We start from the raw sequence: 20004 nt of genomic DNA on the forward strand, positions 1-20004 counted from the left end.
ACAAACTGAAACAGAGAACTAACAACACCCAAAAACAATTATTTTTTATGCCTGATTCTTATGCAAAAGTAAAAATCATAAGCCCTAAAATCATCCCCTTTGCAGACAAGAACAATCAGACTACAAGATAGTAGTTTCGCTCGAAGAACACGCATAAATGCAAAAATAAAAATCATACCTTTTGTAGCAACTCAAACCGAACTTGGACTGAAACAAACTGAGCAAATCCCTAGATCATAATGGATTAAAAAGCGAGAGAGATAAGTTAATTAGTGCTACCGAAGAATTACCAAACCCTACATAATTGAAAGGAAGAGGAAAGGGAAGGCATACTTACAAGCGGCGGCAACAAACAGCTCAAGAATGAAACAGATTTGAGAGAGATTAAAAGAAATTTGAGAGATTTAGTTGCGAGAGATCGAAAGAGATTTGTGAGAGAGAATCGATTAAAGATAGTTTTTTTTCCATAGTTAAAGAGTGAATACGTGAAACTTCAAGAGAGCGCGAGTTTTTAGTTTACTTAATTCCCAAATTTCTAATTTTTTTTGTATTTTTTTGTAGTGTTCACGGTTTGACAACGCATATATTTCATAAGAAAATTCCAAAAAAATGTTAGAAATTAATTCAATTTTAATGGAAAATCATTGTAACAGTTCCTCATAAGTGCTAACGGTATTAAAGTGAGAGGAACTCTCTTATGCTTAAAAACTGTTACTAATGAAAAAAAGCGAACGTTACTAATTCCCTGTTTTGGTGTAGTGGTAGTTATATAGTACTAGAAGTTATAAGTACTATAAAAGAAAAACTAAATAAATGAGAAAACTAAATAAACAAATAATGACTTAAAAAGGAGAGGCAGTTATATAGTTATGACCTTGAGGTGCTCCAAATTGATCTACCTAAACCAGCAGTTCACTCCAACAAAACTTATACTACCAAGCTACTGTCTGAGTATCTGATGACAATACAAGACTATGACAAATGCTAAAGAGCTAGAATTACAAGTGAAGAGGTAACATACCACATCTTTGATCTTAGCAAGATTGCTTTCCTTTGTGGTTATCTCTGTTTCATTTGTTTGTAATTTGTTTGAGACATCAGCTACTTGTCTTCTTTGCTGCCTGCTAGTCTTTGCACCGAAGTCATTAACAAACCCTCTTGTAACAAGAGGCAGAAACAGTGATGGCTCAAAGGATTAATATATATGGCCATCTCGATATATTAATATCCTCCCGAACTTAATTACACTGAGAAGTTCTTACAGTTTAGTTTAAAGGGAGTGGATCTGTAATTATGTATACAGTAGCTTCTACCTTGACCCTACCGAGTTACTAGATAGGAACCACAAGCTAGCAAATGCCCATTCCAGCAGGGCAACTCTGAACGCACATGCTACTATATCTTTAACTTTTAAAGGGGGTGGACTACATGAGTAGAAGAAGTGTGTTCATAACTTCATATTTTTCTTAGCTGTTCAAGGACTAATCCTACATTCTATCAGCTACGTCAACTTTCAAATACCATAGAACTCACAAACAAACTTCACTAGTTCCTTTCACACTTCCATCCCTTCTATTTATGATTCCCTAATTCTACACTTCACTCCATTTCTGCCCTAAACTAAGTAAGTATTCAAAGGCTCTTAATGTTAATAGTTTAAATGGAGTGTTGAACTTGATACAGTAGCTTCTAATTTGAGCTTATCACATCGAAGACACAAGCTAGCAAATACCCATGCCCAGGGCGCAACTCTAAACATCCATGCTACTAAGCTAACTTTAGAAAAGTTACCAAATGAGCAGAAGAAATTTGTTAATTATTCAAGGCTATATTTTCCCTAATATCTCTATGAACAATCCATAGCTGACAAAGCCTCACTAATCATACATTCAAAGTTTTTCAAATGCTAATAACAATTGAGCCCCATGTTACAGAACCCATAAACACACATGCCCAACTAGATATAACATAAAAAATCAATACTTTATTTCGTGAACATTAACAAACAACTATTCCTAGTAAAAATACCAATCATTTATCAAATCTGACCTAGCATAAGATCGAAACAAGATCTGCGAAGAGTGAAAAATAGAAGAGATTAAAACTGTTGAACAAAGTTCAAACTTTCATCAAACAATTTAAAAATTCAACGAACATTAAGAGATAATCAACAAAACAACGAACCTATGTTCACAAATCCCTTACCAAAATTAGTTTTCCAAATCAGAAAAGTTGAGCGTCACATTGAGAAACCTAACTCATTCTCAAATCGAAATCTGAAATCCAATTAAACCGTTGGTATATAAGCACAAAAAGTAAATAAGAGAATTGAAGAGGAAAGCACAAAAATAAAAACCTAAATTTTCTAAACCCTAAAAAGAGACGAAGAACTAACAAAAGAAGAAGAAAAAAACCCTTACCTTCGTTTTAGATGAGGAAGTGCTGGTTTAAGCCAACCACTTCACCCTCTCTGAAAGTGAGAGAGAGGAGTGCGGGATTCCAACCTTCGGTTTTAGACTGTCTTTTATTTTTCAGATTTTTTTCTTTTTTATTTTATTTCTAACGGTATCCATGTGTTAGTCAACCATGACAAATTAATTCCGATAAATATCTTAAATTAAGTAAAGGATAAAGTGACATACTAACGCCTTATAAACGTTAATAATTGTGTAACGGTTAAAAAATGTTACTAAGCGAAAAATGAGTGCGTTACAAAATCACCCTTTTGGTGTAGTGATTATGCTATGTGATCACTTTTGGCAAAGGGAGTGGCTTCATGATAGTAAACATATTGATGTAGAGGAAAAAATGGCTATGTTTTTAATGACTATTGGTCACAATAAGCGAGATCGAACAATAGTAGATCAATTTCAACATTCAACACAAACCATTAGCAAGTGTTTTTATAAGGTGCTAGTGGCAATGCTCCATTTCTCGAAGGAGATGATAATTGATCCGCCGTTTGACGGGGTTATTCATAAAGGTGGATCTCGTTACCAACGCCGTCTTAAGAGAGGACTATTTAAAGGAGCAGTTGGAGCTTTGGATGGTACACTAGTAGATGCACACATTCTACTTGATAAGCAAATTCCCTTTCGAGGAAGAGGAGGTAAGGATTGTTTCCAAAATGTTCTTGGTGTGTGTGGTTTTGATATGAAATTTACTTATGTGATGGCTAGATGGGAAGGGATTGCACATGATGCTCGTGTATTAAATGAGACATTAAGGTGGTCTGGAAAAAACGGATTTTCATTGCCTCCTGAAGGTGCGTATCAAAACAACCTCACCGATCAAATATATATTTTTGGTTTACATATTTATGTGTCTCGTTATTGTAGGTATGTATTACTTGTGTGATGCTGCATACACACATACTAGGGGATTTATATGTCCTTATAGGAATGCTAGGTATTGGTTGGTAGATTTTAATCGTGGTGGTCGTCCTAAAAACAAAGAGGTGAAGTTTAATCAGGCGCATTCCTTGCTAAGAAATGTAATTGAGATTGGTGTCTTGAAAGCAAGATTCAAGATATTGAAGAAGATGGCTCCATATAGTTTTCGCACACAAGTTCAAATTGTTGTAGCATGCATGGCGATACACAATTTTCTCCGTTGCGTGGCCATTGATGATGATGATCGATTGTTCAAGCGATATGAAATAGGAAATGTGACTATTCCAATGAGGTCTTCAATTAACTCTGACAGACCAAAAACACCACCAAGTATAAATCACACATTTGGACCCGAGGCACATGAGTACATGATCAACTTGTGTGATCAAATTGCGAAACAATTGTTTAGTGGACATATATGATCAAGTTTACAAGAGCCGCACTTTGGAGTTACTTGTAATGTCATTTAACTTGGTATTCATATTTTATGGATGACCTTATGGTTATTGAACTATTATTTATGTTTATATTTTTAATATATATTTTTTTTATCTCATATTACTATATGAGTCTTTTAGGCGTCAAAATGTTGAATAAACAAAGGAAACTCTGTCAAATCCATTTTTAACTCTTTTGTTTTACAAGTAATCAAGTTAGTGTTTAAAATAGATTGCAAAGGTAAAAATGTCTAAATGATTTATATTTAGCATTTAAAGTCAGGTCATTCTGACAGAAAACAAACATGCTTTTCTGAGTTCAGCATTCAGAAGGTGGGTCATTCAGCATTCAGCATTTAGAATTCAGAGGCTCAAAAAACAAACAACCCCTAACTGAACTTTATTTCAAATCTGTCTACGCATTCATAAATTTCAAGTTTGAATTTGTAGGATTGCACGCGTAGAGTAGTGCATGTAAGAATATCCACATGGATCTTTACTAAAACATTTCTTTGCTTCTTATTATTCTCATGATCTCACACTTGGTTTTCTTCAACAAAACGTCAACCAACAAATGTCTGATCTTTCATTTTCTCCTTTGGTCAATCAATTAATGGGATTCCTTTATTTCTTTTTCATTTGATTTTTTTAAGTTGCTCTTTCAACTTTCAAGGCGCCTTGGATTTGATTCGAACTGGTTTTCATGTCACTTCTCCAAGTTTCTGCAAACACTCACTTCTTGACATACATGAATTGAACTTTGGGTATCAAATGAAAGAAGATGCTATTGGATCTTCTACTCCAAGTTTCTAACTCAATTAAGTTGAGTTTTGAATTCTTTTCTCAACTAGGGAAGCTTTCGACGTGGTTAATGAAATTTGAACAAGTGAACTCCCTAATCTTTAAGTCTTCAAAGTTACCAACAATGAAGAATGCTCAAGCTTCAGGGGTTTTAGACTTAGATATATAAAAAGTATTGATATACTGGAAGGGCAATTACGAATAGTATTTTCTCAACTCTTTTGCCTGGCTAATTAGGTAATGTTGTGATCGAACGCTAGCAAATGAGCCATTAATATTGACTCAACCGTAATGCACCCTCCCAATATTCTGGAGGCTGCAGGAGTTTATATCGTGTAAATATTTATTGGGCTGCGGTGATAGCTTTGTAGGTAGGCATGTTCCCTGAAGCGTGCCGTTCCGTCTACGATGTTCTTATCAAATTCAACTATGGCTACAAAGCATTAAGCATACTACAATGTATAGTTCGGATTTTGGAATTCTGATAAATTCAAAAACCGAAATTCATCAAAGTTCGATTTCTATCATATTTGGAATTTTGATTGATTTCAGAATAATTAATATTTCAACTCTATATTTGGAATTCGGTTTTTTAAAAAATCAAATTATTAAGTGGAATTCCGAGGTTTCGTTCGGAATTACGAACACTGCTACCATGTAGTCCTGTCGGCCTATACTGGTGTAGCTCACGCTTTTCTGTCAAGTTTAGACACAAGAGAAGTGCGACGATAAAAATATTAAAAATTAAATTCAAGAAAAGCCAACGTTTATTTTAGTATATAAAATGTGTGTTTTTTTTTTCGATAATCCATATAAAATGTGTTTTGATAACTGTTTTTGTATGGCATTTTATGTAAACCTTTAAAATTAAAAATGTGACACTTCCCTCAACATTTTCATATTCTCTCCCCCGCTCCATTTTTTTTATTCGTCCCCTTTGCACAATTTGCATTTGTAATTTTGTATTATGTCGGACAATGCAACATTTTCATAATATTTTTTTTAATGCGTTGACTTGATTAAACAAATCGAGGTTTTGGTAATTTTAATATTTTATAGTTTTTTCCTCCATTGCGTGCACTGAGATTGATCGAGGTTCTAGTTGTTAGTTGTTACACCGTGGTAGACTGGTAGTCCTTTACAATCCGAGGTACTAGGATTTTCATCTCCAACTTGTACTGTTATCTCATACTTGATATCATTAAACCTCAGTTAGACGGTTACAACTTGCACAAGAGCTTACTAATTTTCAGACGTGGACCTTGTTTTAGACATGCAAAACGGGACACCCTTAACCTCCCCAACAAGGTATTGTTCCATAGGATATACTTCTTCCCATTCCAAAGCATATCCATTCTTCTGAAACTCATAAATAGCAAGCCACTATTCCATTAGACCCACAACCCTCATAGGGTAACTGAAGATGCATTACAGGGCAATACCTCTTCTGGCAGTTGGCCGTCAACTTAAGCATGTGCCTCTAGCATGTACTAATGTATGACGTGCACACTGCCAAAGGAGATTTGCCCGGCAATTCTTCTGGCAGTATTTCACATTTTCACCTCACACTGAAACTGCAGATGGTCTGTTTGTGCAGAGCCTAGGTGATTATATTAGTTTTTCTGCAATAATAACACTTGCCACTATATTTCCATTCTGATTTAGCAATTAGGTTAGAATCCAACATCTATCTATTCACATGAGGGCACTATTTGTTTGTATGGGTCACGAAATAATCTGTGTACTTTAGTTACATTTCTACTAGGCCACATTCGCTTTAATTGAACTGCTAAGTCGGCTTTAGTCTCAAGAGTCTATACATAGTATAGGTAGACAACCTAGCAAATTAAACTTTCATTATCTAGTCATTCCCACATAAGGTCGCAGCAAGAAATACATAATGGAGTGGTGTATTAAGCTTCAATGTTCTTTGTTTCTGACCAGCCACATTATCATTTACAAGAATATTACAATTGCAAAAGGTGTGTTTTTAAACGATGAACTTGAATTGAAGTATTGAACTCTGATATCCTGTTTCTTAAAGGTGCAGCTTCTTTTCTAACCTCAATTATTTTTCTTCTCTTAATTTTGGTGGCTATGGTGTCATCACTAGCTTATTGTTGTGGCATACATAGTACAAAATATCAGGATATGGGTATTTATCGATATTCAATTTCTGGATATGTATCGTGGATATATCCCCCTCTTTGAGGATATTTGATATTGTTTCACATGCAAATATCGTGGATATATCCAAAATATCGACAAATATCGTAGATATTGTAGATATTTCTTGATATATCATGATACATTATTTATATTTATTTGAAATATAATGGTAAATATTAAATAAAATTGTTATATATACAAAATATCACCAAATATCGCAAAATATCACCAAATATTATAAATATCGCAAATATTATCGAAATATTACTGATATTTGCAGTCGTATATATCTCTAAATATATTGTGATATTTATATTTTTTTTTCTGGAATATAGATAGATATCTCCAAATATCGCGATATATCGGGATATTTTGTACTATAGTGGCATAGGCGTAAAGGCGTGTTCATTTTCACTGTAACATTAAGACACCATCCAATTGATACCTCATCATTTTCATCCTTATCAAAAACAACCATGCAAAAAACGCAAAATGTTTTTGGAATTATCCTTGTGTGACTACGAGTATGCGAACCGTGCTACGCATCGGTGTTTTTTCAAATCTTTAAACCTGTCGCTCTGACATCTCTCTGATAGTATGATTTTTTGAATTCTAGTTATAATCTAAAAAATAATATAAAAATATTAGGAGGGATTGAATATAATTTGAGTGACGAGGTTTTCTAAATTATTTTAAATAATATGAAGCTAATTCTAATTTCAATAAAGTGAGAGAGTTTTTGGTAAATTGTTTAAAAAGGAGGGAGCTTATTAGAATAATTAAAGGAAGTGGTTCTAAAATCATAAAATAGAGAGATTACAAATACACAATTCGGTTGAGAAATTTTCCTCCTAAAGATCAGGCTATCATATAGTAGAGAGATATGTTAACTGCCTGAAAAAAATTATTAACATAAAAACAAATATAAAAGAAAAATGAAGGTTTACAATGATGAGTTATGCCCCCGGAGCTCGGATTTCAGATATTCTTTCCTGCTAAAGCTATATTTCATTCTTTCTTAGCCTATAGCCACACATATGCAACAGATCCAATTGATGAGCATTTGGTCTGCAATTTAAGTTGGTTCCAAGTCGAGGGGTGGGCCGGGGTCGTGAGAAAATCTCTTTTTGCTATTTTCCTTATCAAGGGTTTTTAGCGAGTGGATCTCCACTCACGTTGTTACTAGTACTGACGTCCCTCTTTAATTCAAAAATCACGTCACTTCACAAGTTTAAAATTCAACTTTTTACACTTCTCTTATTCTCTATTAGTAACTTGTAAGTGCGGATATTTATAGTACAATGGCGGGTGTAAAATTGCCCCTTCCACATAGGTGCTATTGAGATTTTACAACTCTCACTACACACTAATAAATATACTATAAATAATCCACACTACATAGTTTTCAATGGAGAAATGTAAAAAAATTGGATTTTAAAATTCGGCGTCACCACCTGGAGTAATGTCCATCTTAAAATTACATAAGGACGTCACTCAAGTGGTCACTCAAGTGATGTGCGAGTTTCAAAATTACAAATTGCCAAACATCATTTAAAGTAACGTCTCGACATATTTTTAACTCACATCACTCCAAGTGATGCTCGAGCCTTTTATCAATTTGTATCCGGGTTGAGAATTCTCCACTCCCTCTATTAGTTATTAGCTACGGTTTAGTGGTTTACAACCCCATTGGAAGGACTTTTTGAGATTGGGGTGAAAAATTTATACCTTATACACTTTGCACCTCCCATTGAGATGCCTTTAGGGCGTAATTGGAGTTGTAAAATCCAAATGGCAACTAGGCATACCACTCTTCCACTCCACCCAAAAAAAAACTTTATACCTTATACAGTTTGCACCTCCCATTGGAGATGTTTTTAGGGTGTAATTGGAGTTGTAAAACCCTAATGGCACCTAGGTGGACCCCAAAACCCAAAAAAATAAATAAATAAAAAAAAATTGGAGATGCCATTAATGATTTATATAAAGGGAAGGACAGATGGTACAAATTCAATCCTACAAGGGGCAGCTTTTTTTTAATTCTCGATCTTCGTATGATTGAGTCCAAAGTGTACTGCCCCCATATTCATGGCAGTCAATCAAGGACCATCCCACAAAAAAGAATGGGAAAATTTCATTTTACAAGCATCCGCAATAACAAACAGAGGAGCTTGTCCAAGTAAATTTAGGACTGCGAAAAATGAAGTACCGAGAACTGTCAATTCATGGTCAGGCCAACAACAACAAGGGTTCAGGACTAATAAGATATATTGACCTCCATTCAAGAACCCTGAAGGCCTGAACAACCTTTTTTTTTAACTGATTTTGGAATATAAACTCTATTCAATTGAGGGAAAAAAATAGAAGAAGCTCAGCTGCTGTTTTTTTTCTTTCCTACTGAATGGAATTTATACGGAACGTTAAGAAGCACCTTCTTTTTATACATTTCAAAAAATTGAAGCATGGAAGTACCGTCTGGAAGTACAACCTCATGAGACCTCCTTGGGCGACCATTCATATTTTAAACTCTTGCCTTGGCTCTTCTTTGCAGTGTTGGCCAAGTACTGCTTTACCATTTTCAGATTTGTCTCAAAGATGAAGCTCATGCTTCTTATCTGCAAATACAGGATTTCACAGACATAAGGTGCGTGGCTAGAAAATTATATATGAAAACACATGCAATAGATACACAAATACGCAACAATTATATCCAGAAATTCAAGATTGGAAGAGGGCCCTTCGACCTAATTCTTATAAAACATTTCAGATTAAAGTTGAATAATCAAATTGAGCATTCTTTTTTCGTTTCCACTAATCCACATTGAACATTCCCAACATAAAAAACTCACAGGAACATCTCTGTTGGGAAACTGCAATAGGCATTTATGCATATTAGGATTAAGTCAGATTAAACATGACAGAACACGACTGGATTCCCCAAAAAACTTCTAGCCTGGATCAGATTTCTAAATTTAACCAACAAAAACTTTTATATGATCAATCCTTGATCCATTTATTAGTGGAAGGCGGACTGGTTTGACCACACCGCCCACAATCAAGACAATAGCATGCTAACAAGTTCTGCAAGGGAGAAGAAACTCTAATCATGGTTGGGAGTGGAAGGACAAGTAGATGGACGAGGAAAACAGAGAAGCTACTTCAACAAGGAATAATGATGACGTAGTTGCAAGACATTTGACAGTATATATTGGAGGCAATTATTAGAAATTTTCTTTGGGATGACAGTGAGGAGAGGCATAGGTTTCATTTGGTTAGTTGGGAGAAGGTGTGTCATTCTAGACAGGAAGGTGGTTTAGGTATTAGAAGCTTACAAGAGTTTAATCTTGCTTTGCTAGGTAAATGGCTTTGGAGGTTCGGGGAGGAAGGGGAGAGCCTTTGGAGGAAAGTGATTGTGTCTAGGTTTGGAGAACATGGTTTGGGGTGGAAGAGTGGTCCTGTGGCCATACCTTATGGCTGTGGTATTTGGAAAGGCGTTCAGAGAGTGGGAGAGGTTCTGTGAGACCGGACAGAGATAAGAGGCTTTGGTCTATTGACAAGAAAGGGAGGTTTTTTTCTAGATCATTTTACTTTAAGCTTAAGCTTCGTTCTCTAATCTCCCGCCATGATCTTAATGCCCTTCCTAAATTTCCTGGTCATATTATCTGGGGTTCTAAAGTTCCATCAAAAGTTGCCTTTTTTGCTTGGTGTGCATCTCTTGGTAAAATCTTGACTATTGACAATCTCAGAAAAAGACATGTCAAAGAAGTTCTTGTCAACTTTTGTCCGTTGTGTTTAAGGGATGGGGAGTCTATGAATCATACTCTTTTGCTCTGTCCTTTTTCATGGCGGGTTTGGTGTCATTTTATTCTAGAGTCGGGGGTTTCTCGGGTTTGTCCGGTTTCGGTGACAATGTTATTAGCCTCATGGGACTTGAGAGTCCACTATGGGAAGGAGAGACGACTTTGGAGCATGTTGCCTTTTGCGATTCTGTGGGGCATTTGGTTGGAGAGGAATCAGAGACACTTTGAGGGAACAATAATGCCTAAATAGAAAGTTGTGTTGGCAATCAAAGCTCTTTTATGTTTCTGGTCAAAGGTGCATATTGAGACACGAGACATACCTTTTGAGGCGTTTGTGTTTCGATGGGAGTCCATAATGAGACAGTATGTATTTGTTAGTGCTGTTTACGAGCAGAGCGTGATGCGCTCCAATGGTTCTCATACAATGAATATCAGAATCCAAGTATCAGCAAACTCGAATAGTACTCATTACTTAACATCCAAACAAGACCATAGTTTAAAGAGTCTCATTTTGAGATCTATTGCAGCAGCAACTGGGTTTGTCCCTTGCAGAGTTAATAGGCCTTTCGGCTTATCTCTGGTGGTATTATATGTGGTAACAGTTCATAGGTTATGCAATGTATATTTCTCAATATAGCTCAACAGTATTAGCATTTATCTCATAGTACAATAACTGGTTCAAGACTCCCCAGAAAGGAGGCCATAGTCACAGTCTCACGGTTTACAAAGTCCAAATAGTGTATCATGAGGGCCAAACGTCGAAGTAGTTCTCGGCACAAAAAAATAAATAAAGAAGTCAAATACAAGAAGACAATTAAAAAACAGTACATACCTCAATCAAGCAACATGAGACAAGTTTTATGCAATGCCCACTTGCGACTTCCTTGCCATTCGCTGAAATTAAGCCCTTGCCAATATTTTTCAATGTGAACGATCCATCTTGTTCCATTTTTATTATTGCCTATAGATCGGCAGAAGTTATAATCACATCAAGTAAATACATGTAAATGAGGTTGTCCTATCTGAATAAGGTGTCTCATATAATTTAGTCGAAACTTCAATGATACTGCATATCTTTTTCCTATGCGAAGCACTAACACAAGTCAATTAAGTTTAGTATAGATTAGTCGTGAGTGGAATAAAATGCAAGGATCACAAAATTGAAAATGTGTGCATCTTAATTCCTTGGCAGATCATACATATACATATGTGGGCAGATAGCAGTAGTAGAAGAATCATTGTTTGAGACGTTTTGAATTTCAAAGTGGTCTAATATGAATAGAAGTCTAAGAAACTTGGAGTTTTGACTCTTCAGGAGAAAACAAAAAAGATGAAAAATGTTTTGGTCCACGTAAGTTTATTTCTTTCCAGATAGACGATATACTCCCATTACACCACGTTCTGGACCACTTACTTCCTACATTCCACGTTCCTTATTAATCTATATACCATGTAACTTTGCGTATAAACACAACATTCTGCACAGTACCTCCTTTTATAGGGACAGTAGTCCCAATAAGAAATTGCTTACTTGATGAGACTAGTCTTCATATTTCACATGTGTCAATCTGAGGCAAGCTACCCACTTCAGAGAACTACTTGCAAGCCAAGCAACTACAGTAGAATCTCGTTAATTTAATGATAAATGAATTATCGTGCTAAATTAATTAAATTTGATGGTCCCGACTCAGGCCAATGGACTAAATTAATAATTTCGCTAAATTTGTAAAATAATAAATTTCAAAACATTCTGTAGAGTTTAGTGGAGCCCATTTATTACATAAATTAATAGCAATTACAAATGAGACCAAATATTATGCCTTCTTAAAATATGAGTCTAGTGTTTCTTATCATTTGGTGAAATTTAAGTTTAGTTGGATCTCCTCTCTAATATTTTGTAACGCGCTAAGAAGTTTGGTGTGGAGTTTTCATATTGCAAGAGGATATTATTTAATGTCATTGTTGCCTTCAATGCTTCTTTACGTGAAATTGGCTCCGTGGTACACCACCATAGATAATTATTTCTAGAATAACCTTTAAAAATCAATAAATATTTGGATAAATTAATAACTATTAATTTACTGATTAATTAATATCATTATTAATTTACCACCTTGCTTAATTAATGGATTTTGCCCGGTCCCAAGGGTAATAATCTATCAAGGTTCTACTGTAGGTGTTATACAATGAAACAAGATATGTCGACGCCACCTAATTAGTCTCGTACCCTCCACATCACCAGAGCCACCTCAACAAAGACTTGCTTTTGCATTGGTCAAACCTAAGTAGCCACGTAACGCTACCTGGCCCGAAGGCTTACATCACCAAGCCCGAAAGATAATTGATCACAGAGCCATAACCAGATTTTGAGAAACCATGACAAATGCTATCGGCCCCGTATGGTTTAACCTATTACACGAGAAAATTATCCCTAGGCCACTAGTGAGTTTCGAACTCGCAACCCCACTAGTGGGGAGGGCTACACAACCGTTGAGCCAATGACTAGTGCGCAAAACTGCTTCAGAGGAGTACACATAATCACTAATACGTTCAAATTCCGTATATAATCACTGTTCTCAGCTTTTTCATACAGAAAGAATAGCAATTTTATGAAAGCGCTGAAGAATTTAATACATTCAAATTCCATGTTAGATGAAGCAAAGGAGGTTTTGTTATACTCTGATTGGTGAATTAAGGTTTTTATATTATAGATGCTAAGGCACAAATCTCCAGCTGACGAAGAAATAGAAATAAGAAAACCAACCAATTTGTAACATAAAGAATCACTTTTTACCAAGATATGCACACAATTTATTGAAAAGTTACAGAAGTATATCTACCTGCCGTCGTGATATCTTATTAGCAGCACCCTCTTTCGCCAAGTCAATGTCAACGCTAATATCCTCGGTAACCCTTCCAAGTGAGACCTGCATCGCCAAAAGGGTTTCCTTTCAAACTATGGCATTACGAATCATACATAACTTCAATTTGATATCAAGACAGACAACTAAGTTGAAAGAAAACAATATAGCCATGACAGGAATGACGACATTATTGCATTAGATGCCCTTTTGAAAAGTTTGTATTATTTTGGAACATGTTGATTTAAGGCGTAATGATGCAATCGCAATTGCAAAGAAACGAATTCCTGACTAAAATCAATTCAATTCCATCCAAAAACTAACTTCGCCAAAAACCTATAACTCCTTATATAGGAATACAACTTCTAAAACAAATAAAACACCCTAAATTCGGAATTAATAATAACCCCAAAATACCATTATACTAAATAACCTCAAAATACTAACTAGACCCAATTCTAGTACTCCCAAATGACATAGAAACTATAGGACTCAATTATCAATGTGAAGCCCTAATTCACATCACGTAAGTTATTGCTAACATGCTATATTTCTATTTTACACCAGTTTATGAGACATTCTTAGACATTACCATGATATTTTTCTTGTTTTAGTTTTCTATGCGTTGTATTTTCCTTTTCCACTAAATTCTACTTGGACAGTTCTTCTATCCTTATGGCGTAATTCTTAAGAACTACAGAACCACTAACTACCTGTTTTTAGGGCTATACCATCAACTTCGTGGGCGGAGCTACATTGGGCCAGGATGGGTAACATCCCACCATCAAATCTCGACACCAAATATCTGTCACTCCTATAAGCTTTTGAAAGCAACACACCAAGCTTGACCCCCCTATAAGAAGCCCCCAACACCTCCCAATCACAATTTAGAGATAACCATGTACAATGTTATCTTTTGAATCTTTTTTCAAATTCTACCATACGCCCCCACGAGCGAGCATACAGAAATTCAAATTGGAATTTTGACAATTTTTATGATTTCAAAGTGGTTTTTAGCAAATTTACTTGGACTGTTCAATATAGTTAGTTCATGTGGAAATACAGTTCAAGGGGTAAAAAGTCCAAAATTTTGTTGCACTCTTGGATTTCAACTGAAAATTTTATCCATTTTTAGACCAACTTGACCCCCTGATCAAAATCCTGGATCAGCCCCTGATCAATGTGTTTCCTATTTTGATTTCAGTGGATTTTGATGTAAATTACATTTTGTAATAGTGGTCTGTCAACATTTAACTAATATTTACAAAGTCCAAACTCACAAGAAACCTAACTGTGAGTCAATTGGTAAAGTTCAAGCTTTATATAGCTTGTAGCAAATTTTCTTTCCTTTCTTACTTATACTGTTTTGATAAAATTACCTCACGTTTCTTGATATAATACTTCAAGCGGCGACCATATAAAACTGCGAATGCTCCATGGGCTGCGATTGCCCTCTTCTTATAAGAATCTGCACCCTGCTCCAACCTAAGGATTGCTCTCTTTGCCTCCTCGTGCTGATACCTTGAAACTGAAAGTGGAAGATATATTAGCTCAAAATTGCCAGACCTTATCAAGAGTACTAAGTACCCATAATTTTTTAGAACTATGTGTACACATGGGCATGACACAACTTTTATTTCATAATCTGTAAGCATGAAGTTTTCTTAATTGAAAAATAAAAAATAAAAATAACAAAGGAACGGACAAGGCTACAAGATAAGATTCTCAGACAAAATACAGGAACAAAAAAAGGAGCATTGTGTCATTATAGGTGGTAACACCCCAAATAGGTTGGCACCTTACTACCTATCCATCATTTCGGTTAACTCCTTCACATCACAAATAAGGAACAACAGTTTCATACTAAATTTGAAAAGTTAAAACATAGTCGTAAATTAGCAAATAAATTATATTACATGAATGTATCAAATTACTCCACCTTTTTTATTTATTTATTATCAATAAAAAAACATTGGAATGATATTATCAAGAAAATTACATCAACACCCAAATGGAAGTGTATCTTACTAATGCGTGATCAAGTTCATGATGATACATAACTCCTAAGCTCAGAAGTGGCAATTTTAGACCCAAGGTAATATTTCATTAAGTAGTAACCATTTAGGATGTAAAAATGCCGGATTCTCGAAATGGTTCCGAAAGTTTCATTGCCCAAGCAAGAATCCTGAACCCCTGGCTTAAATACCAATTTTCCTATTTCATTACCAACCAAGTCCTTGGAAGACTCCACTCTATAACTGTTCTTGTTTGATCTGTTTGACACCAAAAGTTTCCCCAACACATCTCTATTGAAAACCTAGATAAAGGTGACTGAGATATTCGGCCCCAAAATACAAACCCCCAAACCTGAGGCAAAATTCGGGAAAACTAGAGTGAGAAACTCATTGAGCTGGTTATGTCCGGGATTTCAGGTACAGACCAAAAGTGTGAACCCCAGCCCAACATTAAATTTCTCCATTTCAACCTGTTTTACCCTACTAGATACAAGATCACCGATAGTAAATTAACGATAAATTACTTTTATCAGCGTAGCTCGATCATATTTAACTATGATGACTAGGTCTTATAAATAATTGCTCTGATTGAGTTTGAACTGAAATAGAAGGAGAATACTGAAGTTTGGTCTGCGAAATTCTGGTTATTACCTTCCCTACTGAAATAAGAATCCTGATCACATGGACCCAAATCCATATCAAGCATCTGCCAAAAAAAAAAACATCAACAAGGGGAATGAAGATTACAATCTCAAATAGCAGAATAGCAAATGTCCCAAGAAGAGAGGATCTATTCAACATCTATCCAACTCTCCATTTGGAGGGAGAGCAATGCTCCTGCTGATTTAGTTGCTAAAGCTGGTGCAGCTCTTCAACTGAATGAGAGTCAAGTGTTTGAAGGGAAGAAACCATGGCTGCTAAGATGGGAGGCTCCCTTGAAGTCTTTTTTAGTTTGTAAGGTTGGTATTTAGAGTATCACTTTCTGTGATGTTCTTGTGCCCATTTAACTTTGAACTGAACAGGCATGCATGTTTGACCTGTGCACACAACTTTCTGTACTTTTTTTTTGTAAATTTTAATATATTATTCCTCTTACCAAGCAAATATATATCAAACTAAAAATACAGGAAAAACAGGGGAAAGATTTCGAATTTACCATTGCTTCAACATCAGAAAAATGAGGTACATCGTTTCCATCCTCAAAAGGCTCCTCCTCCTGATCTGATATTGAAGGGATTACTAGTGTTTGGGGGAAAGGCATATCAAAAGAACCATGTTCTTCTGCCATATTGTTTTGAATTGCACCTGCAACATTTAGTTCCTGTTTATAACCATTAACAACATTGTGACGATGGTTCTCAGTGTTATCAGGGCAGTGAATTGAACCCTCCAACAGAAAATCGATGGAACTATCAAACTCACACAACGTACCCAATCCGACTTGTGTAATATCCTCATTCATTTCACCCGCAGAAACAGAGTACGGAGTTAAATGTGCTGATCCAGAATGGCATGGTTCCCCTTCGGAAATATCTACATGTCTAGAGCCCATATCTACAGTGACACTCTCAGATACTAAGCCACTGGCGATTGGATTATTTGAGCACATCTCTGGCAACAGTTGTGATTCCGTCATTCTAGATGTAGCAAGGGATTCTTCATCTTTGACATTGTTTAAACACCATTCACTAGCCTTTCGACTAAGAGAAAGGTCCAAGGTGGAAGAGGGAAATGAGCTACCGTCCTCCTCAGATTCATGTGACAACACATAAGGAATAGATGGAGTAAGCACCTGGGAAGGTAAAATAACATCATCATTGTCAGGAATGTCTGGGTCCTCAGTGCTCAACACGCAGCAAATAACCCCATTGCGACGTTCGGGAAAATTAGGGTCATCGAGCAAAGTGAAAGGTGGCAAACTGATATTTGACTCACAAGTTTGTAACTTTTCACTAAAGACATCTAATTCTCCAGAACATGGAATGTCAGGAATCACCAGACCTGATTCTAGAGCCACAGATGCTTGAGTTTGAGTGATGCCAGGAATATCTTCTTGATGAACATCGATGGGTGAATTAAGCAAAATCGAACTTAGACCATCAAGGCAAGACCTATCCATGATGTCCTTCCCATCATCATCATCTATGAAGAGAAGTACCTCCTCATTTGTGAAGTTCAAGAGAGAATCTGAATAATCCATGAAGTCACCTTCAGACATTATTCTTGAATTCTTCAGTCCATCATCAGACATTCTCTCTTCCAAGTGGGCATCTCGGTGGACAACACCGTATCCAGACGAACTTACCTGCTTAGCATTGTCAACAGAGCATACTACTATGGCTCCTGCACCGTTATCTTTGTCATCAAGGTTGTCATTAGTCATAATTGATGGCGTGGAAATGTTGTCCATTGTTCTCCAGATGGGCATTGTAGGAATCGGAGATGAATATTCCATCTGGTGAAATGTAGCGGTACAATCTGAAACTGGTGAACTGAAGCCCTGACTTTGGACAAATCCAGCAAGTATAGGGCTGTCACTTACTGGATTAAATTCAGACGACGATTTTGTAGTTGGATCAGCATTTTCAAACAGGTTGCTCCCTGGGAGTAGCTGAGGTGGTCCTATTTCCTGAACGTGTGAGATAGTCTCGAAAACGGACAAATTCTCTCCAAGAATATTCATATTATTATGCACATTGCCATGCTCAAAAGAATGTGGCACATTGCATCCAATGGCTTCATTACCTGAGACATGGGGTACATTGTCCGCAAATTCGTATAAGCAGTTCCTACCCATTATTCCATCTGGAATCTCGCCTACATGCAAGTCCTGGTGTCCACTATGAAACGCATGGGCAGCACCCTGATCACTATCTGCTGAATTGTCAGGCCTCACAACTTGTTGGTAACCATGATCAAGTATATCAAAGTTTGTATCATGAAGATCAAAATGATCGTCAACATGGTCTCCCACCATGCAATCTCCAAGAGGGTGCTCGTCATCAACTGTTACCTGATCCCCGCATCCACCTTCAGTACCAGAGCAGGTATGAAGAAAGCTTAAATCAACATTGCTGAAAGGTTCATTACGAATTCGTTTCCTCATTGCATAATAGTGCCTACGAACGCTTTCTTCTTTCCTTTTCACAGGAGTTCCATTTCCTTTAAAATCGCACAATTTGTTAGATTCTGATGACTGATCGGATGCAGAATGTTCAAGCTCAACCATGGAAGCCGAAGCTGGTCCAGAAGTATCTGGATCATAAAGAAGAGCAAGCCACCGGTTCTGAAGTTCCTGGATACTAAATCGTCTAGAAAATCTCACTGCACCTTTTGCAAGTGCCTCCAAAGAGGCGCCTGCCTGTGAACTCAACACAAAAAGAAAATACTCTGATAACTTGATAAGTAAAAAATCCAGTAACAGCAAACACAGAGCAGAAAACATATAACGCCATTCGGACAACAGTACAGTCCAACAGCATCAATCACTTGTTTCTAAAACTGACCATACTTATACTAATACCAAATCACTAACAGTACGTAAGACCACAAAAGAAACGTTTTAATATAACACGAACTTCTCTCTGCAAATTATCACTAACACTTTATTACAGTCACCACGCCCTCTTCCTATATTTAAAAACCTCAACATTAATTATCTTTTCATACGTAATCAATACGCGATCACTATACTAAAATCTTCCCGTAATTATACAATGTAAAGAAACACACTCATAATTTTCACTAGCGTGTTTTTTTAAAACTATATATGACGTAATAAACCTAAATAATTAAAATTTACATTTAAAAACAAACAAAGGAGGAGGAGGCTTAATATTACCTCGACGGCATTTTTTAATAAAAGATCATCTTGTGGTATCCACATAGACATAGGAGCCAACGCACCCATTCTTCTTTCTATGTCTATTTCTATTTCCTCTCTGTCAGATAAAAAGAAATTGTATTAGTTACAAAAAAACTGTATTCAAAGAAAGAAAGAAAGAAAGAAAACGCTTCTGACATGCCTTGTGCTGCAAGTTACGGGGGTGGACTGGAAGAGAGTATTTTAGTCACGGCGGCGTTGTTTTTTATTTTTTCATTAATGTTGGGCCTTTTTCTTATTGGGGGCCCACAATAATAATAACAAATTAATAAGTGGCCACTCTTTCCCTCCAATTTTTTCCCTCCTAAAAAATGAAATCCCGATTTTTCTTCATTAAGGCTATGTTTGATTGGAGCTGTGGCAAAGGCAAATTTTGTCACTATTTGCCACTAGTAAATTTGTAATGTGACAATTGCAAATAACTTGTGGCAAATTTAAATTACCAATGTTTGATGATACTGTGGTAAATATAATTTGCCCCGATTTGCAACCATTTGCAATTTGTTTGATTGTCCAAATTTGCCGCGACAAATATTTCATTTTTTTCGTATTTTTAAAATATTTAAGATTTATTAATGATAGCTACTCTTATTTGTAAATTTATTTTATTTTCATATGGTTTTATTTGTGTGGTTTTTCCCACGGC

General features: G+C 36.0%; 2 protein-coding genes across 3 annotated transcripts; one reads left to right on the forward strand and one right to left on the reverse strand.

Moving 5' to 3' along the window:
• Positions 1 to 2808: 2808 nt before the first annotated feature.
• Positions 2809 to 3814, forward strand: LOC147518744 (uncharacterized). Its single transcript, XM_086593996.1, has 2 exons — positions 2809 to 3265; positions 3339 to 3814. The coding sequence occupies exons 1-2, from the start codon at positions 2809 to 2811 to the stop codon at positions 3812 to 3814; spliced, it is 933 nt and encodes a 310-aa protein (XP_086450122.1).
• Positions 3815 to 8918: 5104 nt separating this feature from the next.
• LOC147518745 (uncharacterized) lies at positions 8919 to 19638 on the reverse strand. 2 transcript variants are annotated; one of them, XM_086590501.1, is made up of 9 exons: positions 19501 to 19638; positions 19317 to 19416; positions 16907 to 18836; positions 16632 to 16780; positions 16127 to 16181; positions 14840 to 14988; positions 13440 to 13526; positions 11432 to 11560; positions 8919 to 9414 (listed from the first exon to the last, which is right to left on the reverse strand). In XM_086590501.1, exons 2-9 carry the CDS (start codon positions 19383 to 19385, stop codon positions 9289 to 9291), a joined length of 2694 nt encoding a protein of 897 aa, XP_086446627.1. In that variant the 5' UTR covers positions 19386 to 19416; positions 19501 to 19638; the 3' UTR covers positions 8919 to 9288. The 2 variants fall into 2 exon arrangements, with proteins under 2 accessions (XP_086446627.1, XP_086446626.1); XM_086590500.1 differs by having other exon boundaries at positions 16632 to 18836.
• Between the last annotated feature and the right edge of the window lie 366 nt (positions 19639 to 20004).

The sequence above is a fragment of the Coptis chinensis genome, chromosome 2 (genome assembly GCF_015680905.1).
Source record: "Coptis chinensis isolate HL-2020 chromosome 2, ASM1568090v1, whole genome shotgun sequence".
Classification (NCBI taxonomy): domain Eukaryota; kingdom Viridiplantae; phylum Streptophyta; class Magnoliopsida; order Ranunculales; family Ranunculaceae; genus Coptis; species Coptis chinensis.